Source organism: Hypanus sabinus, chromosome 12 (genome assembly GCF_030144855.1).
Source record: "Hypanus sabinus isolate sHypSab1 chromosome 12, sHypSab1.hap1, whole genome shotgun sequence".
NCBI classification, from domain to species: domain Eukaryota; kingdom Metazoa; phylum Chordata; class Chondrichthyes; order Myliobatiformes; family Dasyatidae; genus Hypanus; species Hypanus sabinus.
In genome coordinates, this window is record NC_082717.1 from 91,338,012 (window position 1) to 91,360,881 (window position 22,870).

Sequence of the window (22,870 nt, forward strand, 5' to 3'; positions counted from 1 at the left end):
TTTCAATATATTTCCAAAAATATTTCATTATGGAGAAGCATTTAAAAAAATATTAATGCTTGTACATTGGTTAAGGTGAGAGACAATATTTTTCCAGATGGGATTTTGTCGTACAAACTTAACGCCTGAAACACCAACTATGTTTTAAGTTCAGTCCATGATTTTCTCGATTGTTTTTCGCTGCCTGTTAAAATTGGAGAGGAAATTTTCAGATTCCACCCCCCCCCCCCCCCAATTCCTTTTGAGTTCATTACTAACGTATCCTGTGCATCTGGTTGGTGATCATCTTAGCATTTTGGTGTCCCCGGACACCCAGGAGCAGCGATGCAGAAGGGGAATGGGCAGCACCCTTGGTGCTAACTGAGAGATCAGAAATGCAACCCCATATCAGTAGGTTGTGAAATTGAGCTCGGGGGAGGGCGGTGGCAGTGGGGGGGAAGAAAACCTTGTGATTTGTGACAGGCACCAGGAAACTGATCATAAAATCCACTGAATTATTCCAGCTGTGCCTTTCAAAAATGCAATCAGTCCAGCACATAATTTGTTTTAAATTTACTAATGTCTATGGATATTGCTGGTAAGGTCATCAATTATTGTTGCTCCCTCTTCTCACTTATGAGGAGGTGGTGTCGTAACGCCTTCTTCAATGGCTGCTTCCTTCTGGTGAGGTTGTATCCACAGTGCCATTAGCAAAGGAGCTCCAGTATTTAGACCTGTGACAAAGAACGGATGAAGATTTATTTTTGACTCTCAGTGTTCTAAAGAGCTGCTAGCTTGAGGGATAAATGCCTGCTTTGGCGGTAATGAACTAGAGTCAAGAGTAAGTAAAACTCCTATCTTCCCTTATTCCAGGCATCGAAGAAGAAGGTGTACATGTTGTATAACTTGCAGCCAGACCGGTCTGTGACTGGTGGCGCTTGGTACAGTGACCAGGATTTCGAGTCCGAGTTTGTGGAAGTGTTGAACCAACAGTGCTTTAAGTTCTTACAAAATAAGGTAAAGGCTTTAAATTCTTACAGAATAAACTGATGCTTCATAAGGCATTGTTCAAACTGCTCGGGAATATTGTGACCCTTATCTAAGAAAGGACGTGCTGGCATTGGAGAGGGTCCACAGGAGATTCACAAGAATGACCTTGGGAATGGTGGGGTTAGTGAGTGGAGAGTGTTTGATGGCTCTGGTCCTGTACTCAATGGAGTTTTGAAGAATGAAGGTAAGAATCTCATTGAAACATCTTGAATATTAAAAGGCCTAGATAGAGTGGACGTGGAGAGGATGGTCCCTAAAGTGAGGGAGTCTATGACCAGAGGGCAAAGCCTCAGAGTAGAAGGACATCCCTTTAGAGGAGGAATTGTTTTAGCCAGAGGGTAGTGAACCTGTGGAATTCATTGTCACAGTCAGCTGTGGAGGCCAAGTCATTGGATGTATTTGAAGCTGAGGTTGATATTCTTGATTAGTAAGGTGTCAAAGGGTACGGGGAGAAGGCAGGAGAATGGGGTTGAGAGGGACAAATAATCAACGATGATTGAATGGCGATATAGCCTTGATGGGCCAAATGGCCTAATTCTGCTTCCATCCTGAGATGCTGTAAACTGTACTGTTTGGAGGGACAATAGACAGTAGGTGCAGGAGTAAGCCATTCGGCCCTTCTAGTCAGCACCGCCATTCACTGTGATCATGGCTGATCATACACAATCAGTACCCCGTTCCTGCCCTCTCCCCATATCCCTTGACCCCGCTATCTATAAGAGCTCTATCTAACTCTCTCTTGAAAGCATCCAGAGACTTGGTCTCCACTGCCTTCTGGGGCAGAACATTCCACATATCCACCACTCTCTGGGTGAAGAAGTTTTTCCACATCTCTGTTCTAAATGATCTACCCCTTATTCTTAAACTGTGGCCTCTAGTTCTGGACTCACCCATCAGCGGGAACATGCTTCCTGCCTCCAGCGTGTCCAATCCCTTAATATTCTTATATGTTTCAATCAGATCCCCTCTCATCCTTCTAAATTCCAGTGTATACAAGCCCAGTCGCTCCAATCTTTCAACATATGACAGTCCCGCCATTCTGGGAATTAACCTTGTGAACCTACGCTGCACTCCCTCAATAGCAAGAATGTCCTTCCTCAAATTTGGAGACCAAAACTGCACACAATACTCCAGGTGGGGTCTCACCAGGGCCCTGTACAGCTGCAGAAAGACCTCTTTACTCCTATACTCAATTCCTCTTGTTGTAAAGGCCAGCATGCCATTAGCTTTCTTCACTGCCTGCTGTACCTGCATGCTTGCTTTCATCGAATGATGTACAAGAACACCTAGATCTCGTTGTACTTCCCCTTTTCCTAACTTGACTCCATTTAGATAGTAATCTGCCTTCCTATTCTTGCCACCAAAGTGGATAACCTCACATTTATCCACATTAAACTGCATCTGCCATACATTTGCCCATTCACCCAACCTGTCCAAGTCACCCTGCATTCTCATAACATTCTCCTGACACTTCACACTGCCACCCAGCTTTGTGTCATCAGCAAATTTGCTAATGTTACTTTTAATCCCTTCATCTAAATCATTAATGTATATTGTAAACAGCTGCGGTCCCAGCACCGAACCTTGCGGTACCCCACTGGTCACAGCCTGCCATTCTGAAAAGGACCCGTTAATTGCTACTCTTTGTTTCCTGTCAGCCAGCCAATTTTCAATCCATGTCAGTACTCTGCCTCCAATACCATGTGCCCTAATTTTGCCCACTAATCTCCTATGTGGGACTTTATCAAAAGCTTTCTGGAAGTCAAGGTACACTACATCCATTGGCTCTCCCTTGTCCATTTTCATAGTTACATCCTCAAAAAACTCCAGAATATTAGTCAAGCATGATTTTCCCTTCATAAATCCATGCTGACTCGGACTGATCCTTCTACTGCTATCCAAATATGTCGTAATTTCCTCATTTATAATTGACTCCAGCATCTTTCCCACTACTGACATCAGGTCTATAATTCTGTTTTCTCTCTCACTCCTTTCTTGAAAAGTGGGACAACATTAGCCACCCTCCAATCCACAGGTACTGATTCTGAATCTATAGAACATTGGAAAATGATTACCAGTGCATCCACGATTTCTAGAGCCACCTCCTTAAGTACCTTGGGATGCAGACCATCAGGTCCCGGGGACTTATCAGCCTTCAGACCCAACCGTCTGTCCAACAAGTCATAATGGCCTGCATTGTGGGGGATTGACAATTTTTGGATGGATTGAAGCAGATGAGCATAAGTGATTTAACAGCATGTTGAAAAGCAGGGACCAAGAGCTTGAACTTTGTATCATTAGGGGGAGAAATCTGAGGAATTTTGTTATTCAATGTTGTGCTCCAACACAGTCGGATGAAAATATTTGAGACCCTTCGATTTCAGATAAATGAGATTTCACTGATGCCTGGTATCGTCTAATATAAGTCAATATACGATGTAATTTCACCCCCTCGAGCTATTCTGCCCAATTGTTTTTTAAATTTCCGGTCTCAGAGAGCTGAATCCAGAAACATCTGACTCAGAGGAGTGGCTGCTATCAATAATTATCTCCAGGGAGAGGAATGATCCAGATTAATGCATTAAAATCATTCCCTGAGCTCAGTGGCTGTAATAATTCCTGTTCTACAAATGGGTGGTTGTCCCTTCTGCCTGAGCATGTCGAGCTTGCAGCGTGTTCCCAGGTTAGGTCGTTGCTCCAATCCTTACAGCACTTTCATATTTTGGAAATAAACAGAAGCTGTTTGTGGAGAAGGATTGCAGGGATGGCTGTGATGGGAGAGTGAGCAGGCGGGTGAAGAGTGGCTGCCAGCCAGCCTCACTCACTCAGTGAGTGCTCTGTGCTCCCAGCTGTCCTCCTCTTCACTGAGACCTCTAATGTCCCAGCTTGGGTGGTGAGGGAAGGCACCTGGGAATACCCCATTCCCACCTGGCAGCTGATGCCTGCACCCAATAATGCCCAGTGGCCAATAAGTCTATCCCCACAGTCTCTCAGATGTTTTTTTCTATGTACAGAATGTCCATCTAACCGAGGAAGGAATTGCATGATTGTCTGTAAATAATTATATATTTCTCCAATCCAGCAGTCCCACAATATCCAGTGTTTATTATAGGCTCATTTGTACTTGGGTGGTAATCAGTAATCACACACATTTACATTGCGGAAGTGAATGGTAATATTGAATACATATTTTAAAGCCTAATCCCTAATGAAGAAAGTAACCATGTGTTCCCTACAGGCAGAGGTGGCTCGGGAGAGTAAACAGAGCCCTATGGTTCAAAGAAACAGTTCGTTTGCTTCATCGCATGAAGTGTGGAAATACATCTGTGAATTGGGTATCAGCAAGGTACTAGAATTCTGTCGGTCTCTTTCCTTTAGACCTGTGAAGATGAGGTCGTCTTCAATGGTTGGATCTGTTGTGTAGCTAAAGTGATCAGTATTCAAAAGTGACATTTTTACCAAATACGGTGTCTTGAAACCACTTTACCCTGCTTTTTCCAGTTTCCGGTTTAGTGAAGTTTGCAGATATTATTTTTTGCTCCATTGATTATGACATTCAACCTCCTCAACCAGTTCCTTTCCTTCCCTTTGTCCACAGACTAAATCTCATGTTCCCAGTCGACCTAAAATTGTGCCTTCCTGATTCGTTATCTTAGAAATAACAAACAACAATTTCATCTCCTGTTCACATGTCCAGAGATCCCTCAGAGTTGCTATGCAAGTTGATAGGGTTGTTAAGAAGGGGTATAGTGTGTTTGTCTTTGTTATTCAGAGGATTGAGTTCAAGAGCTGTGAGGTAATGTTGCAGCTCTTTAAAACCCTGGTTACACCACACTTGGAATATTGTGTTCAATTCTGGTCACCTCGTGGGAAGGATGTGAAAGTTTCAAGAGGGTGCAAAGGAGATTTATTATGTTACTGCTTGGACTGGAGAGCATGTCTTATGAAGATTACGGCATGGACTAGGAGGGCCGAGTTGGCCTGTTTCCGTGCTGTGATTGTTATATGGTTAAGATAGGTTGAGCAAGCTAGAGCTTTTCTCTTTGGAGCGAAGAAGGATAAGAGACGACTTGATAGAGATGCGCAAGATGATAAGAGGCATAGATCAAGGGAATAGTCAGAGATTTTTTCCCCCAGAGTGGAAATAGTTAATACAAGGGGGCTTAATTTTAAGGTGATAGGAAGTAAGTACAGGGGGAATGTCCGAGTTAATTTTTTTTTTAATCAGAGAGTGTGGTGGGTGCATGGAATGCCCTGCCAGGAGGGATGGTGGTAGAGGCAGATACATTAGGGACACTTAAGAGACTCTTAGATAGGTACATGGACGATAGAAAAAGAGGGCTGTTTTTGGAAAGAAGGGTTAGACTGATTTTAGAGTAGGTTAAAAGGTCAGCATAAAATCATGAGTCGAAGAATCTGTACTGGGCTGTAGTGTTCTATGTTTTGCCTTCAAGCTCACGCTGCCTTGACTCCTCGGCCATTGTTCCTCATTAAACCAAACTGTTGACAGTCCAGCTTCCACTTTTGGGTCCAAAGTTAGCAGAGTGTGAACATGAAAGATGGAGGTAAACCTTTCCTGCACACCCTTCTCAACTTATCTGTTGCCTTGATACAGTTCTGGTCCAGTGGTGCTGCTCTGCTTGAGTGCATTTCTTGCCAATTAAAGTCCCCTCTCTTTTCTCATCTACAAATCAGCCCTTTGGAGATGCTTTTCAAATACAAAGGCACTCTTAAATGCCTCTTCAATCCCTTGGATGGAACTAGTTGAGATCTGATCGATGCACAGAAATTTCCTACAATTAGAAACGGGAAGGGGGTTGAAACCTTTTGTCACAGATTGCTTCTTGGGCTTCGGTTCCAATAAATTTGAACCAGGGCAGGGAGTTTGTTATTGCTGTCTCTCACAATCAACATTGTGGGAGAACATAATGCTGCTGTTGCTTTTCTGTAAGGGTTATGAATGTGTTTATATTGTAAATCTGCTGCCCTTCCGTGGCGATGTTAAAGGCTGTGACTGCACATTCTTCCCATCTAAAACAAGCCACTGGACTAGAAGATAAGACGACCTTTGGTTAATGTTGTTTATTAAGTCAGAGGCGGTATATAGTGCAGTGCTAATGAGATATTGCCACTAATTATATGTGGTAAACTGAGCAGTTCTGTGGGATCTATCACACTAATTAGTTCTGCTGTTTGGTTACATTCTGTCATAACTGCAGAATGAGCACTTGCATATGGATACATATTTTAAATCTTGGCGAATGCTTTTCTTCCCCTCTGCTTCTAATCATTCTCTCACAAATCTCATTAAATAATAGAATCCAAAAATGTTTTGAAGGCACTGCAGTACCGTTGAAGTGTAGCAGCAGAATTATTCACTCTAAGATCCCACTGACTGCAACAGATTACCAGCTAATCTGCTCTATTGAGAAAATCGCCCTGCTCTCTGAATTGGTGCACTGGGATATTATGCTTACCAGAGGGCAGATGGGGTATCCATCTGGTTTCCTCCAAAAGAAAATATTTCTGATGGTCCCGCAGTGCTTCACAGGAGTTATGCGCTAAAGGTTTGAGCGACCCTTCTTCATCTGTCCTGATGAAGGATCTCAGCCTGAAATGTCGACTGTTTATTCTTCTCCAAAGATGCTGCCTGACTTGCTGAGTTTCTGCAGCATTTTATGTGTGTGGTGCTCTGAATATACAGCATCTGCAAAATCTCGTGTACTGAAGTCCCTGAAATGGACCTTCGATCTGGCTTCTGCCGACACTTGGTTTTGTAGCTTGCTGCTCTAGCAATAGGAAGAACTGGAATATTGGCCCTGTTTCTAAAGTCATGGTTGACTACTGTGAAGGATACAAAGGCCTGTTACTGAAACCATTCATGGGCTAGGCCAGATGGTAATCAGTTGTTGCTTCAAATTGTAGCCTGACATTTTTGTTCAGTTTGTTTCTTCTGTTGTTCAGTAAATGAATAACCACCAGGGCTCTTGCATTTTCAGGTGGAACTCTCAATGGAAGATATAGAAACTATTCTAAATACGTTGATATATGATGGGAAAGTAGAGATGACGATTATAGCTGCAAAAGAAGGCACGGTCGGTAGCGTGGATGGACAAATGAAGCTGTATAAAGCAGTCAATCCCATCATCCAGCCCACTGGCCTGATGAGGACACCTTGTGGAATGTGCCCAGTGAGTGTGGCTTCTTTGGGATCAGTGAAGTATTGTTGTTTCATTTATATACATGGGAATTCATTACTCAGTCTCACGAGAGAAATGATTGAAGTTGAAGAGGACAGTGTTTTCTTTTATCAATATTGGTCATGACACCAGGATGATTTCTCCTGCCAATTTATGTTACCACTAAAGTGATTTAGGTAAAAACTTGAGAATATAATGTGAAAGTAGCCTAAAGGGTTTCTGTGATTGATGGATTTCAGGACATTATTCCCCCTTCACCCCCCCCCCCCCCCCCCCGCCAGTCCTGGTTCTCTGTATTTGGGTTTACTTTAGTGCTTGTGTACAACGTACTGTGATTAATTCATTGGGTTGAACCCATGTCCGCCCTTCTCTGGCAACAATTCTGGCCCTACATTTGGGTCTAAACATTCAGACTTGCTGAACCGTTCTTCACTTAGATTGAGTGTTTGTAGCTCTGTCAGCACTTAAAACCATACACCATTGTCTGGCAGCATTCAGTGCAACCGCATTGCCTTGTTTCAGAGGAATACGACTGTCATATGTTTAGGACTCTAGGCTCCTAGATTTGGCAAAGGAATAAAGATTGCTGACAGAGGGCTCTCATGTCCACCTTCCGAGATTGCAAGATGGGCTCTGAGCTTGAATAACATCACAACTTTCTGTTCCTGTTACTTCCTCCTGGTTCAGTAGGTTGAAGAATGAATGGACTAGGGGGTGAATAGGGTATATGGTCATTAATGCACTTTTTGAAGTTTGTCTTTTGCCCTGTAAGTGGGAAATAGTCTCAAACTCTAAGTTATAAACACATTTAGGACAACAGCAAGTGGTACCTTTGACATGGGGGTGGGGATATACCAGGAGCTTTGACAAAGAGTAATTGGAAAAAAACTGCTACTACAGTCAAGGTGACTGAAAGCTTGGAGGAATGGAGATGGATGCCGAGGTTGTGGCTCTTACAGAGTGAAAGCACTGCTGTTAGTATTGAAGCTAAAGTATTTATTGCTGTTCAGAGAACTCATGGAGATTCTCAGTTTGTATTTACCCCATTCCCTATGTAGTTGGTCATTTCCGCTAAGTGGTTACATTCCGTCTAAATTATCCCTCAGCCTGCCTCCATTATGTGGCTCTCAGAGGGAGGCTAAGGCACCAAAACTCTGTAGGAGTCCTCCACTTCAAATAGTGAGGTCAGAATTTATTGCTCTGTATTTAAATCTTGTTTACGGCAGGAAGAAGTATGTGCAAATGGTAATTCCCAAAATACTTCGCCGGCATGTCATCCCATTAGATCCATTTCTTTGCTATTTACCCATAAAGATGTAAATATTTTACAAGTAAATCTGTTTGGCACTACAAAAGGTAGTTGTGCTTAACCTGTAAAGACACCGAGCAAACTGTTTTGAAGCTGGGGTCCCCTTCAAAATGACTCTGATCCCTCTGGTGATCTGTTGCTTCTACATATTGGTGTATTCTCTCTTTTACTCAGTTACAGACAGGAGCTCAGTTCCTCTTAATGTGTTTTCCAGGTATTTCACGATTGTCATGAAGGCGGGGACATCTCTCCTGCGACTTGTCTATACATGACAGAGTGGCTGGAGTTTTAACCAACATTGTAATAAAAAGAACATTAAAAACAATGTCAATAGAGCTGGACGATGGACCATGTAGATCTATGAACAGTGTATATGAGAGGATTTGTATCGTCCATGGTACATAAGCAGCTCATTCAGTCCAATTGGTTTATGCTCTGTGAGCCACCTTTCAACTTCTCCAGCAGACACATCTTCCACTCTCTCAACTGATAACCATTATATGTACTGGAGTCAAGTCAAGAGTTCTGCGGGGGACAGATGTGCAGGCGGATGTGAGAAAATGCCAGAGAAAAGTACTTGAATCTTTTTTTTTGTCTTTACATCTACAGTTCTTTCTTATCTACACAATTCTTGATTCAACAGTTTACTTGCAAAAAATATCTTGAAAATTTAATAAAATGTTTACTGTTATAAAGAACATAATTGTTTTTAAAACCACAACATTTGCTAGAGCACCTTTAAAGAAAAAGTAAGTTTTTATGGTTCATAGGAACACTGTCAGCCAAAATGGTACTGGGCCAATAATTGAGGCTACGGCAAAGAATTTCATTGTGTTGAGGGAGGGGGGTTTTAGAGTACAAAGTCGGATCCATTGTGTCAATATAACTGAAGGTCTAGCTGTCAATATAGAGAAAAGGAAAATCTGAAATGCAGAAGTGGCCAAAATTGACTGGAAGAATGCAGAGCCGTGTGTGTCACCAATATAGGCTATTATGCCAAAACGCTGTGTGTCACTATTTATACTGTACAAGACCAAGATGTGGCTTCAGACCACATGCCAAACAGTAATCCTTATACATCCTGTTCATTGGCAGGTAGGGTTTGTGCATGTTGTTAATCAAATTAGAGAAGATTTTGTAACTGGAATAAGAGGACCAAGCTACAAGAAGTTAATAGTCCCCAAGATCATTCTATAAATTAGAACTAATATTTTGTTACTGTTATTGTGAAAAACTTATCTAGTGATGGTTTAGACTTTAGAATGTACATTATTGGTTTTTAACAAACTTTTAATTGCAATTTAAGACCCTCTGGAGTTTTTCCCCACCCACCTTACCTTACCTCTCAATCATTTGTGATTTCTGCCTAGGAAGCAAAGATGAAGGCTACTATTAGTAGCGACAATTATGTTGAACTTATAGAAATCTTTGATACTGCACAATCATTTTAAGTATCCAACTTTCAGAACAGGCACTAAAGCAAAACCAGCTTGCCTTATTAATTATTTTTAAAAACATTTTATAAGAAGCAAAATGCTGCACTGTAGAGCAGATAACCTGATAATATTGAGAATATGGATGGTAGTTTAGACCATGGAAGGCCTGTTTCAGAGTTATCACATGTAAATTGAAACACAGTAAAGTGTGTCCTATGCATTAACAACAAACACAGCTAAGGAGGTGCCAGGGACAGCCTGCAAATATCACCACACATTTCAACACCAGCATGACTACCGTGCTTGTCAAAGCGACAAAGCAACAACAGAAAAACATGCCCCATTCCTCCCTCTTGCCAACGCACATATTTACTGTAATAATTTGCTGGGGACAGAAATATGTCTACAATGTTATTGATCTGGGAGTCTATAATGAGTGCAGAATGTGGGAAACAAACCATAGATATTTGTACATATATATAACATGCTCTGAAGGTTGCCAAAGTGTCAGCTGAATTATTTGCATCTCTATAGTATCTTAAAACAGCACTTTCATTATTCAATGCTAATTACGGGGCGGCACTTTAGCGCAGCACTTGCTTCACAGTCCAAGCTGTAAGATGGGGGTTCAATTCCCACCACTGTACATTCTCTCCATAACCGAGTGGGTTTCTCCCATTTTTCCGAGATACGGTTAAGGATAGGGAGCTGTGGGGATGCCGGAAGCATGGCGTCTCTTGCAGGCTCCTTAGCGCGTTTCTCGCTGATTTGATTGACAAACGACGCATTTCACTGTGTTTCGATGTACATGTGACAAAGTTACTCTTTAAGTTTATACTTGGATAACATAACCAGTTATCATTATGTGCAAGTCCTCATCAACATAGTGCTATCAACCCGGACTTATTTTTGCTCTCCCCAAAGTACAGATTCTCTTTGTTATGATCAAAAGAAAGATCTGCCAGTATACAGGTAAAATCAATTTTTATTTCGTTAAGTGGTTTAGCCATAAATATTGTATTAAAAACAGAAGTACAGCTGGTTGGACAGCTTCTGTGAAAAGAGAAGCACTATCAATGTGTTAGCTCCAAGACACTTTGTTGCAAATGATAAAGAGTACTGTCCTGGACCTGAAATCTCAATTAGCTCTGATAGCTTTTTATCAAATTGTCACCATGCTCTCTGTAAAAGATAAGCATGAGGTCTTGTGAAGTTTCATACTGTTTTTGGAGAAACCAAAAGGACAAATATAGGAATCAATATTTAAATCTGATCATTTCAGAGGGGATATCAAACATACTTGTGTATGTGAATGGGGTTGAGAGAAATAATAAATCAGCCATGATGGAATTTTAGAACAGACTTTATGGGCCAAGTGGCCCAACCGTGTTCTTCTGTCTTTTGTTATTAATGTGTTCAATGATTATGGAATGGAAAGCACACTTGTGCTAGCCTCACTACTCAGCCCCTTTATTTTTCTTTTGTGACATCAATCTCCATGATAATCATCAGAAAATCTCCCTGCTCCTCAGCAGATTAATTTCACAGATCAACATGGACTGTATTATCACACACTTTCCACGTTGTGGAAGAGCTAAATACCCTCCTTCTGTGACTTCTATATAGAGATCTCAATTCTTCCATTTCTGGCCACTTCTGCATCTCAGAAAAATATGGAATAAGATGTACTACTTGGATTAGTCTAGAACCTTGTGAGGAGTTTTACATGAACCTAAACATACAAGAGGCAGAGGAGTTAAACTACAGCAGAAGCTGGTAATCCATTAATGCCAAAAAAATACATTGGATGGAATTAATGTAGCTGGACGAGATGGTGTCCATCATTAAGAATCCCTACCACCAGGATGTGCCCTTTTCTCATTGTTACATCGGGAAGAAGGTCCAGGAGCCTGAAGGCACACTCTCAGTGAGTCAGGAACAGCTTCTTCTCCTCTGCCATCTGATTTCTAAATGAATGTTGTACCCATGATCATTACCTTATTATTTCTGATTTTTTGCACTACTTATTTTAACAACTATTTATTAGACATGTGTATACTCAATGTAATTAAGTGTTTTTCTCTATATTTATTTATCATTGTACGGCTGTTGTAAAGTTAGTAAATTTCACAACATAAGCCAGTGATATTAAACCTGATTCTGATAACTTCAGCGATAATGGATGCATTAATTACATTCTTTCAGCAATCATTAGATTCTGAAGAGATACACTATATCATGGCATTACAGAGGGTTTTGTTCTTCGAAACCTATCCATAAAGTGAACTCTTTAATTCCCCCCACTGAATCCCAAGTTATAAGAGGGTGCATTCTACAGGATTTTTTCTTCAACAAAAGTAATAGCAACACATAAATATAGGCAGACATTTTTAAATGCATATTAAATCAGTAATTTAAGAATGTTACTTGCAATAAGTGATAGTGGTTCACAAAAACAGGTTAAGTACTAACCAGAGACATTGTGGAGTGTTGCGTGGTGGAACAGAGTTAGGGAGAGGGAGGCTCTGATTTTAAGACAAGGAATGCATCAAGAGTTGACTGCTGTTTGCGACGTAATTTTTCCTTGTACATTTCCCTGTAACAGCTCATAGCATCTTGCAGTAAGCGGCCAACCCTTAGACTACGTTCTCGGTTTGGGTCATTCACACTAAGGATATGCACAACCTGGTCAACGTATGATAAGGCATCTGAAAGGTGGTTTGTCATTATTTGAAGAGGGACTGGTGGTGTTTCTATCATATCAACTTCTTGTGAAGCCTGCTCTTGCTCCAACAACATGAGGTCGTCATCTGACAAATAATCTTCATAAGAATCCAAGAGGTGAATCACATCTCCTTCAACAACGTCTTCAAATCCAGCCTCATTTGCTAGTTCTACTATGTCTCTAGTAACCTTTTCTGCTGATTCTGCTGGTGGAAAGCCACTAAAGTTGTTGATGCACTCTGGCCAAATGTTTTTCCAGGCACCATTCATTGTCGAAACTTTCACTTCATCCCATGACTCAGCAATGTTATCTATTGCATTCAAAATGTTAAAGCTTTTCCAAAATTCTCGAACTGTTGGCTTACCTTCTCCATTAGTTGCATAAGTCAATTGCTTAAAAGTTTTTCTTAAATAATATCTTTTGAAAGTTGCTATTACACCTTGATCCATTGGTTGTAATAAGGCTGCTGTGTTGATGGACAAGTACTCAACTCGCACACTATTCGAAAGATCATTTAAATTCAGTGGGTGGCTAGGAGTGTTATCCAAAATGAGCAGTGCTTTGTTGGAAAGGTGATGTTTGGCACAGTACTTTTCTACAGCTGGACAGAAATAGTTGATAAACCAGTCATGAAAAATAGTCACAGTCATCCAGGCTTTGCTGTTTGAGTGCCAAATCACTGGTAGGTTAGGTTTTGCATAACCCTTGAGGGCTCTGGGATTCTCACAGCTGTACACTAGAAGGGGCTTTAACTTAAAATCACCAGCAGCATTGCCTCCTACAAGTAACGTCAGGCGATCATTGGAAGCTTTAAAGCCAGGGATGGCCTTCTCTTCTTTTGAAATATATGTTCTGTCAGGCAAGCGTTTCCAAAAAAGACCCATTTCACCTACATTAAATACCTGTTCTGGCATGTAAGCTCCTTCATCAATTACCTTCTTCAGTTCACTCGGATAATTTATTGCAGTATTGGCAACAGCATTATGCACTTTATGCAAGCTGAATCGCTTTTGAAACATGTCAAACCACCCTTCACTTGCCAAGAAAGGTTTTCCTTGTGCACCGCTACCCTCTTCTTTCAAAAGTTCATCATAGAGGCTCTTGGCCTTAGCTTGAATAACATTTGTACTTAATGGCACATTATCCTGCGTCTGGTCTTTTATCCACATGCTCAGGAGTCTTTCCATATCACTTATCACTTCGCTGTGGTGAAAGTAGAGCGTTTGAGCATTTAATGGTGCAGCAATTTGAACACTTGTCTTAATTTCATCTCTGTTGTCTCTTATTGTTGCCACTTCAGATGTGGCTAGCCCTAGTGTTTTAGCAATTGTACTAAGTTTTTCACCGGCATCAAACCTTCGTAAAATATCGAGTTCTATATCCAGTGAAATTGCTTTACGTGGTTGTTTCGGTTTACAACTTGCACTTGAACTTGTTAGCCTTTTTCCGGACATCTTGAAGATAAATAAAATGAGAAAATCTTGAAATTAAACTGCTAGGAAAACAAAAACGAAAGCTGTTGTGCTAAATGAATTCAATTGAAATCGCCACGTTTTCTGCACACGCATCAAGAAACATTAATTGAATTTCTGAAAGAATTTGTCACTTTTTCACATTTTGTGTCTATTTACTTACAAGATATATTCCATAAGAGTGATTTTTTAAATTCTGTACTTCAGATTATTTGGTAATGATTTGTTAATTCAGCAAGGGCAAATTTCTGCTACCCAAACTGTGGTAATGGGAGGTACATGATATCAAAGAATTGGAAGACTGTAAAAATCATAACATTATTCAAAAAGGATGGAATACAAAAAGTGGTGATTTCAGGCCAGTTAGCTTGTGTTAGAAAAGCAGTGGCATCAATTATTATGGAAATTATAACAACATTAGGAAAATCAAAAGATTCAAAAAGGGAGGTTATTGACTTTGGTTTGGAGAGTTATGTAGGATGGACTGATGGAACTGCTTTGCTTGGAAGTGGCATAGACTCAACTCTGCAGAAAGGTCTCCTTATTGTATTAAGTGGTAACCTGATCAAACGTGGCTTCATGAACGTGAAATCCTATCTGGTAAGTTGATGGAAACTGCACTGTGGCAGACAGGAAAGCTGTACAAGGGGTAGTCAAGACTGACCAACACATCACTGACACCAGCCCACCTGCTAGCAAGGAAAGCTGCAGGATAAAAGGCCAGCAACACAATGAAGGATTCACCTGCCCTGCTCATGGAATATATGTCCCACCCACTCCCATCAGGGAGGAGGCGACATAGTGCCCACTCCAGTACCACCAAACTCAAAAACAGTTACTTTCCCCAAGCAATGACACCTCCACTCAGCAACCCACCCCATCACACCTCCCACCAACACTACTTTATCAGTTTCTTTCAAGGTTACCCTATGTACAGACACTCCTGTGCCTAGCGTCACTTTACGGACATACAATCTGTATATCAAAGCTATCTTAAGTGTTTTTATTGTTGTGTTCTTTATCATATTTAGATTTTTTTTTACTGCATCAGCTCCCGAGTAACAATTATTTCTTTCTCCTTGACACTTGTGTACTGGAAATGACATTAAAATGTCTTGAATCTTGAAGAAAAATTAGTCAGAGTGGATCAAAGGGAACCTAGGCTTCTGTACCTTGAAGATATCTGGATCCCTGACTTTCTCATTGGAAGACCACAGTCCATTTAGATTGGAAATAGTACCTCCTCCTTGTTGACAATCAATACAGGCATACCTCAAGGACGTGCACACAGCCCTCTCTTCTACTTTCTCTAGTTACCACTGTGTGGTTAAGCACCATCTATAAATTCATTCTGACACAACTGTTGTTGGCAGAATCTCAGATGGTGATGAGGGGATGTACAGGAGAGAGATAGATCAGCTTGTTGAGTGGTGTCACAGCAACAACCTTGCTCAACGTCAGTAAGACCAAGGAATTGGTTGTGGACTTCATGAAGGGGAAGTTGGGAGAACACAGTTCAGTCCTCATTGAGGAGTTGGCAATGGAAAGGGTGAGCAGTTTCAAGTTCCTGGGTGTCAACATGCCTGAGATCTATTCTGAGCACAACATATTGATACATGACAGCAGCTATATTTCATTAGGAGTTTGAAAAAGTTTGGTAAATCACCAAAGACTAGCAAATTTCTATAGATGCACTGTGGAGAGCATGCTGACTATTTGCAACACCATCTGCTACGGAGTTGCCAAAGCACAGGATCGAAAAAAGCTGCGGAGGGTTGTAAACTCAGCTAATTCCATTGTAAGCCACCCCACAACCGAGGACATCTTCAAAACGCGATGCCTTAGGAAGATGGCATGCATCAGCATTAAGGATCGTCACCATCAAGGACAGTCCCTCTTCTCATTCATTGCTGCCTTCATGGATCAGGTACAGGAGCCTGAAGGAACAATGTTTCAGGATCAGCATCCTCCCTTCTGCCATCAGATTTCTGAATGGACCAGAAACACGACCTCAATTTTTGCACTATTTAAAACATATCTTTCTTATTGTAACAGTAGTTTTTATAAGACCATAAGACATGGGAAGAGAATCAAAACATTTGGCCCATTGGATCTGCTCTGCCATTTCACCATGGCTGATTCATTTCCCTCTCAACTCCAATCTACTCCCTTCTCCCCGTAACCTTCCATGTCCTGACTAATCAACACCTATCAACCTCCGCCTTAAATGCACCCAGTGATCTTTCCTCCATAGATTCACCACCCTCTGGCTGAAATAATTCCTCCTCATCTCTGTTCTAAATGGACGTCCTTCTATTTTGAGGCTACGCCCTCTTGTCCTAGACTCCCCCACCTTAGGAAACATCCTCTCCACATTTACTCTATCTGTGTCCTCTTGTCCTAGACTCCCCCACCATAGGAAACATCCTCTCCACATTTACTCTATCTGTGCCCTCTTGTCCTAGACTCCCCCACCATAGGAAACATCCTCTCCACATTTACTCTATCTGTGTCCTCTTGTCCTAGACTCCCCCACCATAGGAAACATCCTCTCCACATTTACTCTATCTGTGTCCTCTTGTCCTAGACTCCCCCACCATAGGAAACATCCTCTCCACATTTACTCTATCTGTGTCCTCTGGTCCTAGACTCCCCCACCTTAGGAAACATCCTCTCCACATTTACTCTATCTGTGTCCTCTTGTCCTAGACTCCCCCACCATAGGAAGCATCCTCTCCACATCCACTCTATCTAGTCCTTTTGAGAGGTTTCAATGAGATCTCCCCTCATTCTTTTAAAATTCAGCAAATACAGGCCCAGAGCCTTAAATCACTGCTCATAAGATAACCCTTTCATTTCTGGAATCATCCTTAAGAACCTCCTTTGAACCGTCTCCAGTGTCAGCACATCCTGCTCACAATAGTCCAAGTGAGGACTCACCAGCGCCTTATACAGCCTCAGCATTACATTCCTACTTTTATATTCCAGTCCTCTTGAAATGAATGCTAACACTACATTCGCTTTCTTCACCACTGATTCAACCTGCAAATTAACCTTTTGGGGAATCCTAAACAAGGACTCCCAAATCTCTTTGCACCTCAGATTTTTGAATTTTCTGTTTAGAAAATATTCTATGCGCTTATTCTTTCTGACCAAAGTACACGACCATACGCTTCTGCAGCCCCTCTGCTTCCTCAATACGTACTACCTACCCCTCCACCTATCTTTAAATCGTCCCCAAACTTGGACACCAAAACATCAACTTCATCAAAAAATTGTTGATATACAATGTAAAGATTAGCGGTTGCAACACAGACCCCTGTGGAACACCACTTGTCACCAGCAGCCAATCTGAAAAGGATCCCTTTATTCCCTCTCTTTGCCTCCTGCCAGTCAGCCAGTGCTTTATCCATGCTAGAACTGCATTGTACAGCTGCTGTAAAACAAGCAAATTTCATGACATATGTCAGTGATAATGAACCTGATTCAGATTCAGTACATGCAATATAACTGGAGTTTCTAAAGGTGTTCATATAAGGTGCTACATAAAAGATTACTTTTCAAGATACAGGCTCAAAGGATTAGAGGTACTATGTTAGCATGGAGAGAGGACTGGCTATCTGGCTGAAAGCAGTGTATGGGAATAAGGGGGCTAATTTATAATGCTTCACGAACTGTAGCTGTTGAAATACAGTCAGTGGCTACTTTATTAGGTACACCTGCTCGTTAATGCAAATATATAAACAGCCAATCATGTGGCAGCAGCAACTCAATGCATTAAAGCATGCAGACATGGTCGAGAGGTTCAGTTGTTGTTCAGGTCAAACATCAGAATGGGGAAGAAATGTGATCTAAGTGATATTGACCATGGAGTGATTGTTGATGCTAGCCAGGGTTGTTAGAACATCTCAGAAACTCCTGGGGCTTTTTACTCACAAGTCTCTACAGTTTACAGAGAATGGTGTGGAAACCAAAAAAAACACATCCAGTGAGTGGCAGTTCTGTGGGTGAAAATGCCTTCGTGAGAGGTCAGAGGAGAATGGCCGGACTGGTTCAAGCTGACAGGAAGGTGACAGTAACTCAAATAAGCACATGTTACAACAATGGTGTACAGAAGAGCATCTCTGAACGTGCAACATATTGATCTGTGATGTGGATGGGCTGCAGAAGCAGAAGACCGTGCACTCCTGTCAACTAAGAGCAGGGAAATGAGACTATAGCAGGCACAGGCTCATCAAAACTTGACAGCTAAAGATTGGAAAAACATCGTCTGGTCTGACAAACCTTGATTTCTGCTGTGACCTGCAGACAGTAGCATCAGAATTTAGCATAAACAACGTGAATCTATGGATACATTCTGCCTTGTGTCAACTGTTCATGCTGGTGCAGCCGACAAATCTGCAGCAACTGCATGCTGCTACTTATCAACGAGGACCCGAATCTCTGAGGAATGTTTCCAGCACCTTATTGAATCTATGCCACAAAGAATTCAGGCTGTTCTTAGGCACAGGTGGGTCCCACCCAGTACTGGAAAGGTGTACCCAATGAAGAAGCCACTGAGTGTATATTGATGATTTAAAGGAAGTGCATATACTGTAGACCAATATCTGGATTTTAGGAAGTAGTGAGAAAGCAAACTGTGATGATTATAAACAACTTACAAAGAGAAAGGCAAATTAAATCTGTGGGTGTCATGGCACCATAGCAGTTGCGTGACACCGTGACACTTTGGGGCGTTCCAGAGTTCAATTCCAGCGCCGTCTGTAAGGAGTTTGTACGTTCTCCCTGTGAACCACGTGTGTTTCCTCCCAGTGCTCTGGTTTCTTCCCACAGTCCCAGGACGTACCTGTTAGTAGGTTAGTTGGTGATTGTAAATTGCCCTGTGATTAGGTTGGTATTAAATCGGGGGTCGATGGGCATTGCAGCTTTTTGGGCCGTGTTGTCTCTCTAAGCAGAAAACAAAAATGAAAAAAAAATGAGGTTACTAATTTAGGAAGAAAGAGCAATAAAACCATATTACACGTTGTTTTGGCCTTATGGGTAACAGACTTTCTCCTTTTACAGAATTCACAAATAACTGCACAAAATTTTGAGATGTGGTATAAAATGCACACTTCAGAATTCTGATAAATAGTAAATTAATTTTTAACTAACATTTCCTGACACAGGTGACACAGCTTTGCAAGACGAAATATCGCAATATGGACCATTTTTAGGATCCCCGACCAGAACATGGGAGTCATCTGTATTTGAATAGGATTGACTACTACACAAACAGGTCTGGGGTACTCATACCTGAGACACAGAAGGCTGAAGCATAGGTACAGCCAGGTGAACACAATGCTGGCTATTATTTCGAGAGTTCAGATATAAAAGTAGTGAATTCTCACTAGAACTGCACAAGGGACTACAAGATCTCAACTAGAGTACTGTGCAGAGTTTGGCACCGCATTCAAGAGAGGTATGCTATCATTTGAAGCATTTGGGAGATGATTTCATGGATGGAGGGGCTGACTTAGGAGGGAAGGTTGGACAGGTTGGGTTTGTACTTAATGGTGTTTATAAGAACAAGAGGTATTCTCACTGACACTTGTAAGGTTCTTAGGGAGATATATAAAGTAAATGTGGGGATTAGATAGTACAATGCCTAGCTTAGCAAGCATCTATTCAATATAGAGATCAGAATGAATTTCTCTAGTGAGTTTTGATTCTTTGTCTTTGAAAACTCTGGAACAAAGAATTCCTAATGAACATCGATTTCTCAAACCTGATAATTTCTCCCCCCTCCACCTCTGCTCTTTTTCAATTCCCCATCCCATTATGGCTCCCCCCCCCCCCCCCCCCTTACCCACTCTCTTCTCCTATCAGGTTCCTTCTTCTTTAGCCTTTTCCACCTATAACCTCCCAGCTTCTCACTTCAACCTCTCCCCCACCCACCCACCTACCTACCTTCTCCCTCATCTGGCTTCATCCACCACCTGTCAGCTCTGCTCCTTCCTCTCCTCCCCCCACTCTCCATATTCTAGCTTTTCCTCCCTTCATTTCCAGTCCCAGCTATTTTTTCCCTTCCATACGTGCTGCCTGACCTGCTGAGCCCCTGCAGTATTGTGTGTGTTGCTCTGGATTTCCAGCAGCTGCAGTCTCTTGTGTTTATTCCCCCCACCCCCTGTTGCTATTTGTTATGGAAATAGGAATGAGCCCAGAATCTTGTCCTTTCATCTTCAAACACTAGAAAAAGGGGACAGCGGTTCCTGGAGACTCAGTTATCATTTGGAATGCCTCAGCATCTGCACTTTCAAACAAGCACCAAATTCTGCTTTCCTCATAGTTACCAACATTCTCAGTCAGATGCTTCATTCAAATCCTGAGTCTTAATCCCCTGAGGTAACAAACACCAGATTCTGCTGTAAGATTATTAACGTAGAAAAGACGCACTTTGGTCCTCCAATTTGAGATGTCTGTAGGTGAAAACAGATGATTTACACTGCTGCACTTCAAACAGTTGTGGTTTGGCTGAAGCCCTCTCAACCACTGAGCTCATCTACATGATACGCTATTGTAGGAAAGCAGCATCCATCATCAAGAGACCCCCATCACCCAGGCCACACTCTTTTCTCACTGGTACAAAAGCCTCAGGACCCATACCACCAGGTTCAAGAACAGTTCCTACCCCTCAACCATGAGGCTCCTGAACAAAAGGGGATAACTACATTCACTTGCCCATCCATTGAGATGTTCTCACAACCAATGATCTCACTTTACGGAGTCATCTCATTGTCATGTTCTCAATTTATCGCTACTTTGCATTTGTAGTTTGGTGTCTTCTGCACTCAGATTGATCTTTCACTGATACTGTTATAGTTACTATTCTATAGATTTGCTGAGTATGTCTGCAGGAAACATCCTGGTGAATGTCTTCTGCACCCTCTCCAAAGCTTCCATGTCCTTCCTTGTAATGAGGCAGCCAGAACTGCACACAAAACTCCAAATGTGTTTGATACAGCTCCATCATGACCGGACAACTGTTGCATTCAACTGCCCAACCCATGAATGCAAGTATGTCACTCTATCTACCTGTGCTATCATTTTCAGGGGAGTGCATGAGTTACAGACACCTGCTCATACCAATGAGTTCTCAAAGATATTAACAAAGTAAGAACTAGTCTTGAAAATAAATGTTTACATGTGACTTGTCAACAATAATCAAATATCATTGTCTCCTAAGAACAGAGGCACCATTTTCAATACAGAACCTGCTCGATAGAGCTGCTTTGGAAAATTACTTGCAATAATCTCTAATGATACTTGTGCAATTATACTCTGCTAAATGGTGTAACAGTCACTGATACTTCATTGAAACCACTCTTTGTGTGAAATGTTCTGATTCTGTAATATAATCAGGCATGGGAGGACAATAAATATCCATGTTACTGGTCTTCATCAAGACCATTCCTCACATTACTGAGGAGATATGGTTATCATATTAATTGGTATTGTGTATTTTGCAACTTAAGAATACAATCTACTTATGGACACTCCTAAAATCAGAACCTGTTCCTAACCCGAAGATCCTTAGGAGCATTTATGTGAAGCCGATGTTGGGGCACACTCCAGACATCCCTGAAAGTGGCAACAGTAGTGATAGGATAGTACAGAAGGTGTTTGACATGCTTGCCTTTGTCAGTCTGGGCACTGGCTGTAAGAAATGGGAGGTTACAAGTTACAGCTGTACAAAACCAGGTAGGCAGCATTTGGACACCACTTTACCTGCATAAGGAGGCTTTGGAGGCAGAAAGAGTTCACCAGACTTTGCCTGGATTGAAAAGTATTAGCCAAAAGAAGAGTTTGGATAAACTTATGATGTTTTCTTTGGAGTGTCAGAGGCTGAGGGAATAACTGGTAGGGGCTGCTAAAGTGATGAGAGGCCATACATTAGGTAGATAATCAGAATCTTTTTTCCCCAAGATGGAAATTTCATTTACTAGGGGGGCATGGGTTTACGGTGAGAAGGGGGCAAGTTTAAAGGGGATGCGTTGAGCAAGTTTTTTTTAATAGAGTTTGGTAGGTATCGGGGAAGCGGGCACAGTCCTCTCCACTTATGACAATGTCTATCATTAAGGATTCCTACCATCCAGATTATGCCCTCTTCTAGTTGCCACTGGAGACAGAGAATCCTGAAAGCCCACGCAGCTAGGTTCAGGGACTGAAACCACCAGTTTCTTGAATCGACCTGTACGACTCTAACTCAGCAACCGAACACCTCCCGCATTACCGCGGACTTTTCTTCAACCCTTTCGCTCTAAAGGTCTTTTTACTCTCCCCACTGTACGGTTTAACATGCATAAACTTCTCCTGTTGCTTGTAAAGCTATTGGAAGTTTTCCGTTATATCTGCACCTCACTGTAAGGGCACATTCAGCAATAAAATGGTGGAGAGACCATACTTGTGTTTAAGAGGCGTTACAAGTAGGGACTGGAGGAATAGAGAGCATGATGAATGAGCGTCATTAATTTCACAGACATGCTGGATCGGAAGGCCTGTACCCATGTGAACACTGTAAATATATGGACAACCACGGCATACCCTTTACCTCAGCGCCACACTCCCTTGTCTGCCAACACGACGGACGGTCCATCACAACGTCCCCGCCATTGCAGCTTTCGGTTTACATCACGTGACGGGCCCGGGAAAGACAAGGC

General features: G+C 41.8%; 2 protein-coding genes across 19 annotated transcripts in view; one reads left to right on the plus strand and one right to left on the minus strand.

The window, feature by feature from the left end:
- The window catches only part of polr3f (polymerase (RNA) III (DNA directed) polypeptide F), a 22,842-nt gene extending 13,617 nt beyond the window's left edge, over positions 1-9,225 (plus strand). The window contains exons 6-9 of the mRNA XM_059986463.1: positions 853-996; positions 4,268-4,375; positions 7,029-7,220; positions 8,753-9,225. Coding sequence (XP_059842446.1) covers positions 853-996; positions 4,268-4,375; positions 7,029-7,220; positions 8,753-8,830 — 522 coding nt within the window. The 3' untranslated portion in view covers positions 8,831-9,225. The remainder of the gene's footprint in view (positions 1-852; positions 997-4,267; positions 4,376-7,028; positions 7,221-8,752) is intronic.
- Positions 395-22,865, minus strand: LOC132403141 (tigger transposable element-derived protein 1-like). Of its 18 annotated transcripts, XM_059986447.1 has the most exons (5): positions 22,762-22,865; positions 18,833-19,118; positions 17,489-17,607; positions 12,447-14,153; positions 395-713 (listed from the first exon to the last, which is right to left on the minus strand). In XM_059986447.1, the coding sequence occupies exons 2-4, from the start codon at positions 18,864-18,866 to the stop codon at positions 12,483-12,485; spliced, it is 1,824 nt and encodes a 607-aa protein (XP_059842430.1). In that variant the 5' UTR covers positions 18,867-19,118; positions 22,762-22,865; the 3' UTR covers positions 395-713; positions 12,447-12,482. The 18 variants fall into 18 exon arrangements, 17 of the variants coding, with proteins under 17 accessions (XP_059842430.1, XP_059842439.1, XP_059842437.1 ...); XM_059986456.1 differs by lacking the exons at positions 395-713; positions 17,489-17,607 and adding an exon at positions 16,051-16,108 and having other exon boundaries at positions 10,942-14,153; positions 19,018-19,118; XM_059986454.1 differs by lacking the exons at positions 395-713; positions 17,489-17,607 and adding an exon at positions 16,051-16,159 and having other exon boundaries at positions 10,942-14,153; positions 19,018-19,118.
- Between the last annotated feature and the right edge of the window lie 5 nt (positions 22,866-22,870).

What these genes read in the sequence shown, in the direction of transcription:
- LOC132403141 (XM_059986447.1), bottom strand. Translation starts at nt 18,866, where the DNA reads ATGACACCCACAGATTTAATTTGCCTTTCTCTTT. An exon ending in TTTAATTTGCCTTTCTCTTT is followed by an intron (nt 17,608 to 18,832) that starts GTAAGTTGTTTA and finishes CTTGTTTTACAG; the next exon opens with CAGCTGTACAATGCAGTTCT. An exon ending in ACAAGTGGTGTTCCACAGGG is followed by an intron (nt 14,154 to 17,488) that starts GTCTGTGTTGCA and finishes TTTATCTTCAAG; the next exon opens with ATGTCCGGAAAAAGGCTAAC.